Raw genomic sequence first — 18,160 nt, forward strand, 5'->3', positions numbered from 1 at the left:
AACTTTCTTCTTTATCTGTTCTCGAAAACAAAATAAAAAATCTCCATCTCCTTTAATCGTTATCCTTTCTTGTCCTCTAGCGTCGTTAGAAAGTTAAAAAATAAATCGTTATTTTGTCTCATTTAATAAAATAAATTTCAAAAAATGAAAAAGTCCAAAGGAAACACATGGAACAAGAGCAATGATGTATGAAGAACTGAACAACATTCACGGTTAAGGTAAAGTTTGACAACAGTCCTAGATGACGAAAATTGAGAGCGATTTGAAAGTAATTGTTTTCTTTATGTGTAATAGAAAGTATAGTATTTTTCTGAAATAGTATTATCGTATGTCAACTCTTTGGATCAAAATCCGGACGCTAACATACATGCATTTACCTAAACGTAGCTCAGAAAATAACATGTCTAGTATGGAGGCTAATATCTATACCTATATCAACCTTAATCACTTAGCTCAAATTAGTGCAGACAATTAATTTAGTTGGAAATGACTTAATTTACTAAATACATTTCAAGACATCAGATTTTGTTAATTAACTAAAACTGGTGTAGTGGCATTTTGTTACTTAATGGATAATTACTAATCATACTCAAATTAAGAAATAAATTTTTACGGAACAAAAGATTGGGAAATTTTAGAGTCGAATATATGCAATGTTTTTTTCTATTAGTCATAAGCCATCTCTGTACTCACCAAATTCTTTTGACTTCGATGAAGAAGTAGATCTTGCCCCTTCTATGGACGCACGTATACCCTCTCGAGTTCTCTATCATATCGTCCACTTCTCTTCCTAGTTTTTGGTGGCGTCATTTACTCTTCCGCTTACCTTAATATTCAAGAATTTCCTGATTACTCGGAGTAGGAAGTGTTTATGATTTAAACCAACACATTGCTACGTAACATATATTTTGTTTCTTATAGAAAAAGAATGTTCTGTCTGGACATAATTTTAAGTTTGCCACATGACTTCCTTAATTGTTCTAAAGATGTGAACGATCAACCAGAACCAGCCTAAGAGTTGAATTTTATTTTCATTTAAAATATGAATAACTAGCAGCGTTCACCCCGCTTCGCTGCGGTCACCCCGGAACGCAATAAACTTTGTTACTTAGATAATTTTTACTTTTTCGCTTTCAAGTGATATGATAAAAACCATAGAAGATTGCAGTAAATGTTAACATTATATCGCCTGTCATTTATGTTAACCCGCCCCGCTTCGCTGCGGTCACCCCGGAACGCAATAAACGTTGTTACTTAGATAATTTTTACTTTTTCGCTTTCAAGTGATATGATAAAAACCATAGTAGATTGCAGTAAATGTTAACATTATATCGCCTGTCATTTATGTTAACCCGCCGAGTAACACGGTCATGCGGGTTGCATATAAATACGTTTATTTTTACCTATGATGAACTAACAAAGGATTTGTACGTTATGGACACTTGAATGGTCAATTATCTCAAGACACTGGTAATTAAAAATTAAAGTGATATGATAAAAACCATCTAGGGTCCAAATCCTAATAACCCCCCAAAAATGAAAGAAATTGGTTCAGCCGTATTAGCGTGATGAGGGAACAAAGGATTTGTACGTTCTCTTTTATATATAAGATTTTCAAAGTATTGAGATAATATTTAAATATATTTTCCCTTTTATCAATTGACTCTGTCATATTACAGTATTTTTTCTATTTTAGCATTCATTCTAAGTTTTAAAAATCTAGAGATTGTGCAACTGAATATTATATTCTGAACACTGAAATACAGAGTGGCCCAAAAGTACGTATACCGTACCATACTGATTAGCTCATTTCATTTTATATCATTTCTTAGTGTTATTCATCAGGTAGACTCAGGCCCGTATTTATATATTGTGCGGCCCTGTGCTCTAAATAATCCACTCCCCCTCGAGAACGAAAAATGTTAGAGTTGAATTCATAGTTTTTGAGGTCACTGAGATGAATAGTGACAGTTTTAATCTAATTCAACTTCAAGGTCATACTACATTCCCCAGGGAGGAGGCGAGATTTTAAAGATAACCGAAAACTAATAATCGATATTAGTGTTAAATTCGTAGTTCTCGAGGTCGCTTAGTTTAACAGAATCAGTTTCAATAATGTTCAAGTTCATCCTCACGTCTTTGGGTGGGGTTGGGAGAGGATGACTTTTTAAAAATAATTGGATAAGCTAGCTAATTAGTAACTACTGTAATTAGAGTGAAATAAACACATTAATATATTTTCCTGCGCTTGTGCGGGACTATGCGGATTGCTAGTTTTAAATATTACTTTACTGTAAAAATTTAGAAAACTCCTTAGGACTACGGTGGCTCAGTAATAGAGCATTCACCTTTGGTGCATGGGGTCCTTGGTTCGATCCCAGCTGGAGCCAATTGAGCTTTGTGAGGTTTTCTCGGGGTCTCCCGTTCCCTCCCACTTTCTACATTCCACCATTTCATTTATCCCTATCACTGTCTCCTTTTACCTCGCCGGCATAACCATGGAGACGTAAAACTTAGATTTCATTTTTAAAAATCCAAAATTTTGCCTCCCCCTAAATTCTGCCGCCCTGTGCTTGAGCACAGAATAGCACATCTTAAACTCGGAAGAGCCGAACCAAATAAACCCACAAACTAGATGTTATACTTGATCAATGAAGGATGTATACCTACTTTTGTGCTACCCTGTGTGATAAAAGAGACCTGTTGCTATAGAAATGCATTGCTATTACTATCTGTTACGGCTTAGTTCTTGCTCTCTTGTGTTGTTACAACAGTTTTAAATCTGTAAATTTCCTGCACGCGAGCGTCGTCTGTTAGTATCGCGAAGGCAGTGGAAGTAGCGGCATCTATTAACGTCACTGGTAAGTATTAGTAATTATCCTAACGCCCATAATGACATGTTTTGCTTTTATAATAAGGATTACTATTATTATTATCGTTATTATCAGTAGTGTATGCCGGATTTTATCAAGGGAGAATCATGTCTAAATTCATACACTTTCAGATTTAATTGTAGGTTTTGCATATCTTACTCAATAGAAATTAAAACCCGGGAACCATTTCATACCTGTTTGCGTACACGCAACACAAAATATGTATGTTAGATTTCGATAATCGGTCCCTATATCGCTTATAGCTACTTGTTCCAACTTTTGCGTTACGGTCCGTAAATATTGCGAAGTATAGTACATAATTAGGCCCCCGAAAGTACTCTAGCAGTGATCATTATAAGTTTGTCGAAACACCTTTGTTATTCATGAAGCGAGGTAGATGTAAGCTGATCTAACACTTAACTCTACACTTATACTGCAAAGCGTCTCAAAAGTATGCAAATTGTACAGTCCATTATGTTTAGATCCCCGACGGTGTCTCAGATACAACAGCAATGATGTCAACTATAAGTCTCACACCTCACCGGCTTACGTCAATACCACATCTGATTTTGGTTGCGATAGTCGGACATGTTATATTGAAAATTTTGCGTTGCGTTTTTGTACGCAGAAGTTTGCAACGACTGGTACTCTACGTCACTTAATTTGCAGGAAACTACTGCTGAAGTCTCCATTCTAGTATTCTACGTATAATTATTGTGATAAAAGTTTAAAATAAAATATAAAATATGGTATCAAATTAAAAAAAAAAAAATTAGTTCAACAGGCAAACCTAAGGTCTATTTTGCCTTCCAGCGTTCGCAAAATTTACTAAGCGTATACGCAATCCAAAACCGTTTAAAGATCGATTATAACTACTGTGCCTATTATCGAAAACGGAGATTTTGTGTTACGTTGATGCAAACGGTTACGAAAAGCAGGTCTCAAAAAATATCGTGGAAGCTTTTGATGGAATATTTACATTTTTTAGTTGCCGCGTGATGTCATCAGCAGCGACTTACAAGCAGGAAATATTCTGTGCAACTGTAAGAAAAAAGGAAAATGTTTGGAATGTAACTGTGGTGCTTTTGTGGTGTGTGTGTCAGCGGGAGGAGGTGATTTGTTAAAACTTATGGTTGCGTTTAGTGAAATTCAAATACATTATGTTCGGTTAAAGGACTTACATGGAAAATCAGTCTTAGTAAGTGTTAAATGTGCAAATTGTTTATAATATGTGTTGTACTTTTAAAATTTTTGGCTACGCCCTGATTCTAGTGAGCCAATCCCACTTGGAGGTTATTAGTGCTAATGTTTGTTTTAGCCTTTTTGCGGAATATTTTGAATAGTAGGCTATTTTTCTAACATAATGTATTGAGTTGTGTGATATGAAGTAGTGAAGTGAGTTTATACAGTGTTAATTAATTGCTTAGTTTTATTATATTTTGTGGAAGTGAATAACAAACATCCATAACTACTTTATCATTTTGATTTTAAACAAGAAAAGTCTTGGATGTAAATAAATGTAATTTAAAATGTTAGTGCATTTTATGTAAAGGTAATAGTATGCATGAGAACCCCCTGATCTGCGTTTCTTCTGTGTTCTATTACCACTTCTACATGAAATACTATAAATTTTCTACTAGTGCAATAGTGAGAAGTATCCATGTGCACAAGACATGCGATATGCGTTAAATTCTCCCCCTTCCCCCCACACACATAGTCATAGATAAAGTACAAGGGCACTACACATGCAGATATAAAGTACAGGTACGTCCTTTTTTATTTTCGTATCAGTCGATAAGTAAATAAAAGTCGCTTTGTTACCCCCTTTGTAAGTTCGTACATACTCAATGAATAACCCCTAAAAGTATGGGCGTCCTGCTAGGTGGCCACTAAAAAGCACGAATGTTATCTAACCGAGTCATTGAAGGACCGTAGCAGGGGCCCCGAGCAGAGCGAGGGGTTGCGTCCGCAGGGAGCAGGCGTGTACGCGACGGGGGGCATCCGTATCAACGAGGATAGTGGAAAAATACATAAAAAATCCGAATATCCACAATAATTTTTACATTCAAAAACACTTAAATGGTAATAATGATTTTTACTTTCAAAATGGCTTCGCTGCTTTCCCGGGTACAAATGGCCCGCTACGAAGAGAAATTCGTCTGTTCTGAATTTTTACTTCTTTTCCGCATTTCGCACGTTTGATTTTACGTTTCAACATACCATGACGCTGCACAGACTTTATAATATGACGCTTTTTAACACACACTTGTTTACAATGAAACTTTATGTTTGCATTACATCCATCGCAAACGTCCATTGCTAACACTAGCAGAACATTCCCGCCGTTTATTTCCACTTCTTCGCATTCTTATATTCTTCCGCTTCAGTACATAGTTACACTTAGAATACGTTCACTACCATTCAAAATATACTTCAATATGATATGCAATGACATAAATTACTTATATTCACACTCTTCTTCTTTTACGAAATGTGTTTCACATAGTGTTTTACCTGTAAATTTTGTTTTCGGTAGAACCGTCTGCTCGAGTGAACCTGTTAAATGTTGGCCGCCTGCATAAATAAGTTCTTTTTAAATACTGTTCTTCCTTTGTGAATTAACAGATTTTACCTATAAGTGTTGTAAAATTTGCATGCATATTTTTAACCTACTTTTCGCCGGTTTCTTATTTACCGGCTTTGCTGACGTAAACTTGCAGGTTCCTTACCTGTTCTGCCACAGAGTAGGTCTACTAATTTCAGGCTGGAGATCGTGAAATTTTTTTCATTACATAAGAAAAAGAATTCCTCGGTACACATTTACTTTAAAATGACTTTACCGTATTGCGTATTAATACTGCATCCGGAAATATTCCATAAAAACTATAGTTTTAAAAAAACGGGCTAGGTAGCCACTAAAAACTAGGAATGCTATCTGACGGAGTCAGGATAAAGCAAAGCAGCGCGGCCTGAGTGCTAGCCAGGGTTTGAATCCGTAGGGAGCAGGCGTGTCACCGTTGGTGGGTATGCGCCTAAGCGAGGATGTCGCCGAAAGTATTAGTTTAGGTACTTTATCGACAACTTGGTGTCCTCGAAGGAAATACCTTTCACTGTTGACTTTTCCCAATTACGTTTCATACCTTCAACACGAGTTCAAATTTGAAAATGTAACTGTTCCTCCGTTTCTTTACTTTCAGTGTTTTCCTACATTTGTCACACTTTCTTCTCAGTTTCAATATCGCTCCACATAACATAGTAACTTTTTCTTCACCAGCATAGGTTGTTATGAAAATCACAATTGAAACATGATATCCGTCACATGCAGCTGCTGCTTTTGAATGCTTGGAATTAATTTCCTCATTTCACTATACTGTCTGATGTCAGCATGTCTTTACTCAAATACTACCAACAACGCGCAGCTTTTAACACTTAAAATTACCACATTACGCTTCTTTTTAACATGAATTTCGAGAAAAATAATCAATTCACCGTTTCTTTCATGTAAATTTTACTTATTTTCACATTTCTGATCTACTCTCCGGTACTGAAACCCTGTTAAAGATCGAGACAAGTAATTATCATAAGCATATCGTCTTGAAAGAGCAGTTGATATGTTCGAAAGGAATGCTCAAAATTTTAACAGAAACAGGAGTTAAGTGCCGCAGAGTAGAACAAGACACGTTTATCGGTAGGAGTGCACTTTGTGCAGAACATTTACAGAAACCGATATAATAACTAGCGTTACGTGCAATTACACTTACAACAAAATGGGTCCAAACTACCCTAACCCTAAGCTAACCCGACCGTACCCTACTTATTCATACCTTGCGTCATGTCAGCAATGTGCGAAAATCACTTGTTCTACCAAGTGCAAACCGAAACATAACAAACCTTAACCATACATCTGCTCTGTGGTACAAAGGCTGAAAACAGTGCAGGCTTCCAACTTAAGTAAACGAAGTTACTAAAAGTTTATTCTAAGGCTGTACAGTAAGTTATTTGCCTGTTCCGAAGGCGATCATTCATGTGAATAGTCCGTTAAATTAAATAATTGATCTTTTTCTGCTTCAAATGATTCCCTAAGACAAATACCCAAATAATTGCGTACAAATTGATAACATGCGTTCATACTTATATGCTTCCGTACATATGGCATAAAAACGAATGTGCAAAAAAGTTGTGTTACGTGGCAACCAGGAGCGAGAATGCTATATAAGTGGCCCAGGGAGAAGCACAGGTGGGGCCCTCCGCGCTTTCGATTGTAGGGAACAGGCGCGTCATCAACGGAAGATGAGCATAGAGGATGATGCAAGAAACACTTAATATCGCATAGATTACATAGGATAGGGCACTCTTAATGGTTTCATACAGTTTCGCACTACATAAAATACTGATTTCTGCAGTGCAGAAATACTTCCACAATGTAAATTAATATCGTAGACAATCCCCTTTCATATACACTCACATATTTTATGAGTAAAACTACCATTTTTATGAAGAACTATTGTAAAGCATTACTACTGACTGGAGATTAGAACTCTTTCAAATATTCAAGTGAGCTACGTACACAGTAGTGCTGTCGAATTTTTGTGACATTGGCGGTTTTCGGTTTTTGTCTATTTTCTATTTATTAAAGTTTTTGTCTGCTAATTGTAATACTGACACTGCAGCTAAATGTAATTTTACTTTTTTCCTGAAAGACAGTTCCCTCTCAACTAGATGTGCAAGGGCTCGGAAAAAAACCCGGCTGTTTTGGAAAAAAAAAAAAAAACTTTTTTCTGCCTCACTTTTTTGCTTGGGAAATTTTCGGCTTTTTCAAAATTTTGCTTTAAATTGATAAAGTAGACTTTGTTTCGCTTCTCTATAACACAAAAACTCATTTAATTAGTGGTTGATGCCGATAATAATATAAGACCTCGAAAATAAACCATGAATTTCGAAAAGATATTTCAAACTGTAAATTTTTAACATATTTGCATTATGAATGCCAAAGAATAAACCAATGTATATAATAAGAATTTTTTAACCTCTTATATACAAAAGTATGCAGAGTTGGCAAGAACCATGATTGTTTTTGAAAAAGCCAAAAGCCCTTTTTTGGGGGAGGGTTTAAACCAGTTTTTTTTTGTTTTTGTTTGTTTGTTTGTTTAAACCGGGTTTTTGGGTTTTAAGTATTTTGCTGTATGTATTTATATTATATATTGACAGAAAGAAGTTTGTTTCGCCTTGGTGTTTTTATACAACAACAGGGTTATGCTGGAAGGGGTCACATAAGCTTAAAGAAATCCGGTCAGTAAATTTCTTCAATTGGGAAACTCCCGCCATAGCCATCGGGAAAATCCCGTCATTACTTTAAATGTAAAACAATAACGGAAAAGTCCTGTTATTGCTTTGCATGTAAAATTTAAGGTCAATGTATCATAAATAGTACGCTAAAACCAAGATATAAAATTACAAATTTAGTATGTAGATATCATTGAAAGTCCAACCCAAGCTAATATTGGAAGCTACGTAGGCAGTCGATAATTGCCAATTTCTATCAATATATTTAAGCAACCCTGGCTTCTTTATAAAACAACAGGCATTCAGGCAAACAGAAATATACAATTTAGTTTCATTTTGTATGTTTAGGCTTAACATTCTTACCTAATACCAAAGTTATCAAGGAGAAGACTCGCTTAAAGTGAGATCCGAACCTCTACTTGGTTTGTTCGACCGAGAGTTGAACATGAGACACTTTGATTAAAAGGTGAAAAGGAGATAAAACTAATGCAGATGGTTTGATATTTGAAAACGTCACCATGAAGTTCACACGATTCACATTTTTCGTTCTTTTTATTTCTTTGGTTTGAACCATTTTTTAAAAAAACAGCTGGTGTAAACCAGCCAATCCTGAAAGTAAATACTTCTTTTTTAAAAAAAGAATACACAAATAACTAGCAAAATTGTATGTAGTATTTTTACTTCAAAATATTCCATACCTTCTTTTTGAAGAAAGAAAAAACATATTTACATTTACATTTATATGATACGCTTAAAGGTCGCATATCTAGAGCTTGGTTTTGGGTGGTTCTTGAAATTCTACGGTCAAGTTTTATATAACCACCACCATGGTTTACCCAGATCTCAAGGTTTCTGAATTTTTAACAAGAGGAATTCAACATATGAAGGGTATGAGGCAAGAACATGGTAACCCACAATTTTACTATTTTAAGAAATTAGAGGTTTTCTGGTGCACAATTCATTTTCAAAGTCGGAAAGATGATTTTTCACGTAAGACTATACATGAAGGATTAAACGAAGCGGTATGCGTTGCTCTCTATCTGGTGCTGCATAACTCAGCATTGTTGGTTACCATGTTCTTACCTCACACCCTTCGTATCTTTACGGAATCCCTCCGCCACCCCTACCCCCCAAAAAAACTACGGTTAAATTAAACTAAACACAACTGCACAAAAACATGACTGAGTGAACGAAATATATATTAGTTATGCCTTTACTCACAAACTTTATGCTTCCGTCAAATAAAAGTTAGGACTTTTTAGAAAAACTAAATATTAGAAAGAAAAACCCTTCCCAAAATATTTTTCTAAATCCGCTACTGATTCTCAGTATAAAATGATCTTCAAGGTTGTATCCGGAAGATTATTGCTAAATAAAATATATAAACAAAACGGAATATTAATTATGCCTGTACTCATGAACTTCAAGCTCCTCCCAAATAAAAATTAAGGATTTTTTTTTTTTTTAAACGAAACAATCAGAGAAACCTCTCCCAAAGTACTTTTCTAAATCCGCTACTGATTATTTGTATAAAATGGCATTCAAGGTTGTATTCGGAAAATTATTCCTAAATCATTGCACAGCTACAGTGTAACAGAAATGTGGAAGTACTGTTTGACGAATATATTGAAAAACGTACGCTTTGACGGATATATAGAAAAACATAAGTTTAACTTTTGCGCTAGAAGCTAGATTACTAAGCTCTTAAAAATGAAACACGGATAACAAACTGAAATGATCCAGAGAAGAAAAAGATGTTGATAACTCAAAAGTTAAAATGAAGTTAAATAACCTCTAAAATTGCCCTCAAATACTATATTCTTTATGTTTGCTTTAATTCGTAAAACGTGCTCCATCCATTTTGGTGGTGAATTCCAGAGCGAAATATGGCATTTAGTTCATGGAAATCTTATCTAATTATAGAGTATACCATAAGAAAGCTATTTAGATAGAAAAATCATGAAAATTTGCAATTCTCGTTTTTTCACCAAAAAAGCCGCCTTTTTATGTGAAAAAAAAATCAATTAAAAAAAAACGGCTTTTTTTTTTTTTTGCATCTATACTCTTAACCATCTATGCAAAAGACGGATCGGATGAATCACATGTTATACCCAGAAAACAGAGTGTTTTCAGATATTCTTGCTTTTACCCGTCTGACTTACATGCATTTTTCGCTCTTTAGTTTTGTCTCCAAGGAAGGTAACTAGACAGAGGTATGTTTTGTGAGACTCGAATTGACAGTGAAACAATTAGCAAATAGCGTGAAGGAGGTGGTTAATCATTGTAGACTCTCTGTAGTTAGGATATTTTCTGTGCTTCGGTCATTTATTTAGTCCTTCTAGATTAAAAATATAAATAACGTACCACGTTTGCGACTTAAAATATCCTTACTTTTCTGTATTGTAGCTATTTTGTTTGGCTACAACGAAATTATCATATGCATAATGCAAAATCATTGTTCAATTTTCACCCTTGATTGACAAAAATGCAGGGGAAAAGAGCCAGATCTAAAAGGAATTCGTAAGGATCTAGGGTAATTTTTTTTCCCCGGACATAATATGTGGAAGGCAGTTGCACTTTTTGTGACCACAACTGTACGATTGTGAAATGTTTCAAATGCTCAGTTTTAACCATTAGATACGATTTTTTTTTTTTTTTTTAATTGCTCATTGGTATTTTTTCTGGGTAATACGTATTGTGTAGGATTTTGTAAATTTGGTGATTATTATTATGATTATGATGTTAAAAGATGGTAAACAGTAACAGCTTCATTACTTGCAGGTGGAAAAATGACGGTCGAATTGGATCACTTACAAGAGTGACTTAATTACCATGTCTCGGGCAGATAAAACGAAGTCTGGGAGTTTCGTAAGTATTCCCTGTGTTTTTGTTATATGACCTTAGCAGCATATACTCTGTTTTATTAACAACAACCTTCCGTTAAAATCTTGAACCTTTCCCTTTTAATATGCAGTAAATAAGGAAGAGTTATTAGTGTAACTAAATGAAGTGTTCATAACCTTTCTTCATTTTGCAATGACATTAGACATACTTTTTGGTTTCTTTCAAACAAGACGCTGTTGGCTTACATATGTGTCCATTATTTTAAAGTCTGGTCAATTTTAAACCATTGTTATAGGCTTTCTGTCTCTTGCCTTTCGTATGTATGTGAGACACTTCTAACAAGGAATCAGAGAGTATTGTATCATGTGAGATGTAATAAATATAGACTTAGAAACATCGTAAAGGGAATATTATCACAAATGCCACATACTTGTGGTCTGTGTGGGACATTATTAACAGCATAACACAATTATAACAAGTGGTGAGGCTGCAGAGAGAGTTTAAAAAAAGAAAAGAAAAAAAAAAAAGAATTATGATGTACATTCATAAGAAAAGGTAAAATGCGCACTTTGCTCGCGTTACAAACGCCAAGCTTCCATTCAAGCTCTTGCCAAACAATGTCGATGATTCTTTTTTCAAATGGTTCAGATTTCTGATACGAAGAAGAAGAAAATAACTAGCTCTCCACAAACACAGAAGCAGCAGAAATTGATGTATTACCGTCCCTCCCCCTTTCCCAAATGATATTACGGGAAACTGCATCTTCATTGACTGATCTTCAGTAATTCTCTATGCCGCGTGCAATGTGGCTTCACTGAACAGCAACTGTGCACAGGGAAACCGTACAGCCTATACAGCTCTCAATTCATATTGGGTATTGGGCCTACGATTGACATCTCCTAGTCCATCAAAAGAAAGTTGTCAAGACAGAAAAGTGTTCTATAGTGAGTCTGGAGGTAGAGTAGTCCTTAATTGGTCTCCAGAGCATTACTACTACTACTACAGAAAATCTGAAAACAAAATTTAGTAAAAAATCAAGTTAGAAACATGCAACGTAAGGAAACGTTCCAAAGCAAGATAGAAAAAGTTCAACTTAGACACACTGGATAACGAAAGATAGTGATACGCAAGGAGCTATGATCGAGGAACCGATGTGATTGCCTCACGATAGAACGATTCTCTTGTTTCCACAGTGTAACTGACGCTCATGGCTTACAAATAGGATTCTTCGTTAAATATAATATCGTATTTTCACTTGACAAGGTCGTTTCCATAAATAATAGAATGATCAACATTACACTGAAGGAATAGTGATGTGATATCTGTGTCTTAAGCGTACACGCACCAATGGAAGAAGTTGAAGATTGCATTAAATCGGTTTATACGAAAAACTGAAACAAGTTTTCTAACAGTTTTCGAAGTTGTGCAACATGAAAATAGTTTTGGTTGATGATAAGCGTTCTCAATGGGAACATAAGAAAAGAAGAAATATTCCATACACAAGTTTTAAAGAAGGCGCATACAAAATTAAGTGACAACAATGGAAACGGCATTCAAGATGTAGCAACTAAATCCACGTACTTCAACACTAAAATACCCATGGAAATACGTGAATTCGGACATTTGCATAGTAAATTAGTTTAATCACGTTCTAATAGATTACCGGTAACATCTTAGATGTTCGGCAGTATAAGAAATGAAAATGAAATTTCTAGTTTAACGTGGCGCGATTATTCCGTTTAGGCCAGCCGTGCGCAACAGTCGGCCCGCTGGTCAGTTATTGAAAACAATAATTATTATAATTTTTCTTTTTTACAATACCTGTTAAGAGTGAACTGGAAATTTTCCGTCGATCACACAGTGCGAAACGTGGTAACGCCCTGAAGACAAGCACTTGGCAAGCTTAGGTACTTGTTGGAAATTTCCCTCGGTATAAGGATTGCTAAATGTACCGACAAAGTTCTAAATACATTATTCTGCTCCTCTGTAGTGAGTAAGTGTTTAGGTTACCAGTGTAACAGTTGTTTTGTGTTATTGTGATGTAAATTACAATGAACATGTTCCCTCATTTAATACTAAACTATTCAATTGTATAATATAATGATATACCTACAGTGAGGCCCGCGACGCCATTTAGTGCTCTGTGATTGGCCCGTCCACTGTTCCAAGTAGCACACCCCTGGTTTAGGGTATGGTCGGGTTCAAACCGAAGACCCGTCGTACCAGAGATGACCAATCTCTCACTGAGCCCGCGTGCCCTCTTTTGGTAGTATAGATGAGGGCTGTTTAGTAAAGAACACAGTAGCCGGCAACGGAGCAAATTTTGATATCCGAGGACTAAAGAGTTTAAATGTTCTGAAAAATACGAGATTGGTAATAGATTCGAGTTTTTTCTTTTTTTTGGGGGGGGGGGGTAGAGCGAAGATCGTAGGTAGTGATGATTTAGAAAGAATAATAGGTTAACAAGATGAGGTCTAATATCCGTGTTACTGTGGAAAAGGCGTAAGGTCTTAGTAACGAATTGAACTGTGGTTCGATGAGAGATATATAGACGTGGAGGAGCGAAGGAAATGAAACTAGATTATAGTGGCTTCAGAAACCGAACATAGTAAACAAAAAGTAAAATAGAAGAAAATAAAAAGATAAACAACCGATATAGTGTGTGTATTTAAAGATTCGCAACAACAAAAATAATAATAATAATAAAAATAGTAGTATGATGTTTAGGTTGTGGCAAATAAGAACTATTCATTTTTTTCTTATCTTAATTATTAGGTTAATGAGAAAGTAAGAACTTTCTGAAAAAAATTATGAATCGAGTTCACAAAAGGCAGAAAATAGTGAAACTATTAAAAAGCATATAATAATAATAATAATAGTAAATCGCTTAAGAACACAAAATAATTTAATGAAGTCAATTGAAGCCGAACAAATTAATGCCTCATAGAAACTTATTTGGATGGTAGGCATTAATATGCTTGGCTTGGCACAACTTCAAACAATTTTATAGATAATAGTAATAAATTATTTTGTGCTTTTAAGAACTTTATTATTATTATTATTATTATTATTATTATTATTATTATTGTTTGTTTTTAATGCTTTTATTATTTTCTGCTTTTCAGTTAAGTCGGTTATTTTTTTCTTTTAAAAGGTTTTTAATTTCTATTTTTTGTTACCGCACTAGTTTAGTTGGATACCTAAACTAAAAATAAAACACTAACTTCCTATAGAATGGGTCTCCCTACGAAATATGTGTGAACAATAGCGTAATAATTAATTATTAAATTGTTGAATTTTTTTTTTACAATAGGTAAAAACATTTTTTTTTTTTTTTTTTTGCGAATAACTCATATTAGTGAGTACCGCATCAAAATATCACGTAGTCTAAAAATAGCTTTTTGCGCACGAGATGGCGTTAGTGTCCCAAATCGCAGCGTATATGAGTCGGAGCAGTCCAGCCAAACGTCATTTGACGGCAGACAGTTGAAGCTAGTAAATATGTAAAAAGAATTGGAATTCTTATAATCAGACGTATGAGGGAGTATCAAAAAGTTCGTGCAATCACCTAGAAGAAACCCACTCTGCAGAACTCTGACTCCGTGTGGTAGTAGTCCTTCTCTACTTAGTCACCGTGCTTTGTATGGAGACATTTTTGCCAGCGGTTCTCCACTTTCCGTAAGCCCGTTTTGTAAAAATCTCCTGTTTGGTTTCGAAGCCACAGATCAACCTGAGAATTGACGTCATTCCTACCTCTCAAAATTCCATCCTCTGAGTGGGCTTTACATTTCTGGGAAGAGAAAAAAGTCATGTGGTGCTAGATCTGGTGAGTATGGAGAGTGGGACAATGTGTCATGTCTTAATTCCCGTGTCTTCATCATGGATGCATGGGCGGAATAAGCTGATGCATTGTCTGCCAACAGCATCAGCCCTTGTGTGACCGATCTCGACGTTTTTCTTCAGTTCCTCTCGTAACTTAGGAGATGGGAATAATGGGTACTAGTAATAGTTTACCCCTGTGGTAGGTAATCTGTCATGACGACTCCTTCACAGTACAGAAAACTAAAAACATCACCGGCGGCAGACTTCTGCACTTGTGTCTTTTATGGGGTTCGAGGAGGAGGGGTGTTTCCATTGTTTGCTGATTCCGTTTGTTTCTGGTTCATAAAGATAAACCCAATCTTGATCCACCTCACAGTGATTCAACATTTCATTTGCAACGTCCTTGCAATTTCTCTTCTGAAAATGTGTGGGCAGTCGTGGCACCCACCTTCTGCACTCGGGTTGACACATTCTGAAGATGCACCTGGTTGTGAATATTCCAGGCAGACCCATAACTCACACCTATTGCACACATAACACTTTCAGTGGTTATCCTCGTGTCTTCCAGTATGATCTCAACTTTTTCCGTCAAGGCGCTAAGATCAGTGAAAGATGATCTTCCAGATCGGTATCCGCGGTGGTCATATGTCCAGTTTGGAATTGCCGTTTCCACTTGGATACCATTTCATGGGATGGGCTTTCATCCCGATAAATTTCTTTCATCTCTTCGTGGATCTACTTTGCTGATTTACCCTGAAGAAGAAGGAACGTAATGACGTTCCGTGCTTGTCAATCATTGCACCTTCAGTGATTTACCTGAAAAATTAAATAAAGAGTTGTTCTAACGAGTCCAGAATTTGCATGGTTAGCATACAAAGACCTAACTATAAAATGCATGTCCGATGGACTTCGTTGTTCGTGGTTTTTTAGGTATTTGCAAAAAGTTTTTGATACCCCTTCGTAAGGTATTCCAACTTGAAGATGAATGAACTTGCGCAATATTGCTGTATATTTTACAGTTTTATTTCAATAATGTAGCAAATGCGGAATAGGCCCGTGAATAAATTTGTACTGTTTATGGGCCAGGGGCGTTATCAAAAGCAACAGTCAAAAATTGTTTATTCGCTTTCGTTCTGGAAATTTCGATGTTCAAAACGCTTCTCGCAGTGGGCGATCAATTACAGCAAAGTGGATGATATTCTAGCAAAAGTTGAGGAAGACCGGCATGTAAGCAGCAGGCATGACATCGTCAGTGCACTCAATGATCTTAACATCATTACGAAACAATGTTAAACGATTTTAGTCAGTAGAATTAGCGTAAAAAATTTCATTTCCGGACATCAGTATGATATTTTACTCAGTACTTGCGTACATACCGAATAATAATAATAATAATAATAATAATAATAATAATAATAATAATAATAATAAACCTGCCAGGAGACACCTAATCAAAGGTCATCCCTCCTAGTGGCAACGTCATTTTAAAATGGCCGCCGTGTCAAGAGATGAAGTTTCGTTTAAATGGTCGTATTTCCATAATCATCATAATATTGTGATGTTTCTTGAATACACCATTTAAAAGGTCTTGAATTAATCTACAAAAAAGATTCAATAACTAATTGTTGTAATACGAACTAGTAAGAAGTTATAACGGGAAAATTTTGGAAGTAAGTGATACATTGGTGAACATTTAAGGAAAATGATTTTAAAAATATTCTTTTGCGACATTTGGGCAACATATATTTTTAGGCTTAATGGGACTTTGCTGAACATGAATATGAATGTTTCTAAGTCATTTAGGGACGTAGACAAAGCTTTTTTGGGTGGTTTCTCTAACGCAGCAGTACAGGCCAATTGAAAATATTTCTCCGACATATAATGTTCTTTTGCACAACGCCGAGAGATGAGCTACAAGATCAATATCATGCAAGTAAAAGAGATTTGCAGTTGCTGTCGATGCGTAAAATCTGACTTAAATGTTCTTTACTTTGTAGATGTGAGATGTGACTTTTACTTTGTAGCTCGATGTAGAAAATAAAACACAACCATAGAAGATATGTTTCTTCTTTTTCACTCCCTCTTAAATTTCTGCTGCAATAACTCCTAAACAGTTTGTCTGACAAAAGAAAATAGAAGTAAATGACCTTTCTCTAGCATGATTGAAGGACTTTTAAATTGTATATAAAAAGATTACAATATCCTGTTCGTAACTTAAGGGAAAATTGGGAATTTGGGCTGGGGGTGAATCCGCCTTTATGTAAGGGAAGAGGAGTCAGTAGAGAATGATGCGTACCATCGATGATGTATTTTGCTCATTCCCAGAAGGAAGCTGTGCTATTGTTTTTGATTGCAAGTGTTTCCATAAATAGATTATTTTTTTGGAGGATTCATCGTGAGTTACTGAGCACTTCCGGTATTACAATCGTAATTTTAGCAACAGTAATGAAATCATTGACCCTGAAAAGAAAGAAAACTATACCTCACTCTTATTTCTTGTCGATTTGAGGTGGCTTGAGCCACTTTCGGTGGTCGGATTGTAATTCGGAGGTCACAAATATATTTCCTGATCCTGAAAACGTAGGAATAATACATCACACGGCAATATTTGTAGTCATTTTAAAAAAGAAATTAATGCAGCAGCCATTTTGGTTAAAATTTTGTATTTCACCCATAAGGAAGCGAAATTCGACTTGGGAATATTTAGATCCATGTTCAGCAAAGTCTATGCCTGAATATACTAAAGTAAAACTACTTGGCATAACGGCCCGATATGTTGACCTGAGCCGCTCCACGCCATTTGTTAGCGATTGGTGGAGCTACGTCCAACCTAGCGGCGAACATGCGGTCACCGCACCCCGTCGCCCTATCTCTAACCGGCGTATCGGGAGCTTTCTAGACCTAATGGTCTTTTATTCACGTGACTTCCCAGTTTGCCTCACGACGCTGGGTGGACGCCGAAAATTGGGGAAGCACCGGCCTTGAATCGAACCCGGGACAATGGGTACATGAATTTAACGCTCTAACCACTAGACTGTGGTGTCTCCCATGCCTAATTATACATGCTACCCAAATTTTGCAAGAAAAAATCCGTTAAAATCATCTTAGAGAACGTTTTCCTGAAATATCCTCCAGTATACTATCCACTTCCATAATTTTACGTTTATAACTTCTTAACCATTCATGTTACAACAAAAAGTACTGAGTCTTTTTATTATTATTATTATTAATACAAGATCTTTCAACTGATGGGTGTGTTGAAATATCACGATATTATAATTGGTAGTAGAGATATGGTCATTTAAATGGACCTATGTATCTCGACACGGCAGCCTTTT

At 35.7% G+C, this 18,160-nt stretch overlaps 1 protein-coding gene across 3 annotated transcripts in view; it reads left to right on the forward strand.

The window, feature by feature from the left end:
• Nucleotides 1-18,160, forward strand: part of dia (diaphanous related formin 1) — a 172,021-nt gene that overhangs the window by 23,375 nt on the left and 130,486 nt on the right. The window contains exons 1-2 of one of the 3 annotated variants that reach the window (XM_081728516.1): nucleotides 3,881-4,071; nucleotides 10,938-11,024. In XM_081728516.1, coding sequence (XP_081584642.1) covers nucleotides 10,989-11,024 — 36 coding nt within the window. In that variant the 5' untranslated portion in view covers nucleotides 3,881-4,071; nucleotides 10,938-10,988. Of the gene's footprint in view, nucleotides 1-3,880; nucleotides 4,072-10,937; nucleotides 11,025-18,160 lie in introns of those variants that run through there. The other 2 variants (XM_081728519.1, XM_081728518.1) reach the window with 2 other exon arrangements.

The sequence above is a fragment of the Thermobia domestica genome, chromosome 10 (genome assembly GCF_964235325.1).
Source record: "Thermobia domestica chromosome 10, izTheDome1.hap1.1, whole genome shotgun sequence".
In the NCBI taxonomy this organism is placed as follows: domain Eukaryota; kingdom Metazoa; phylum Arthropoda; class Insecta; order Zygentoma; family Lepismatidae; genus Thermobia; species Thermobia domestica.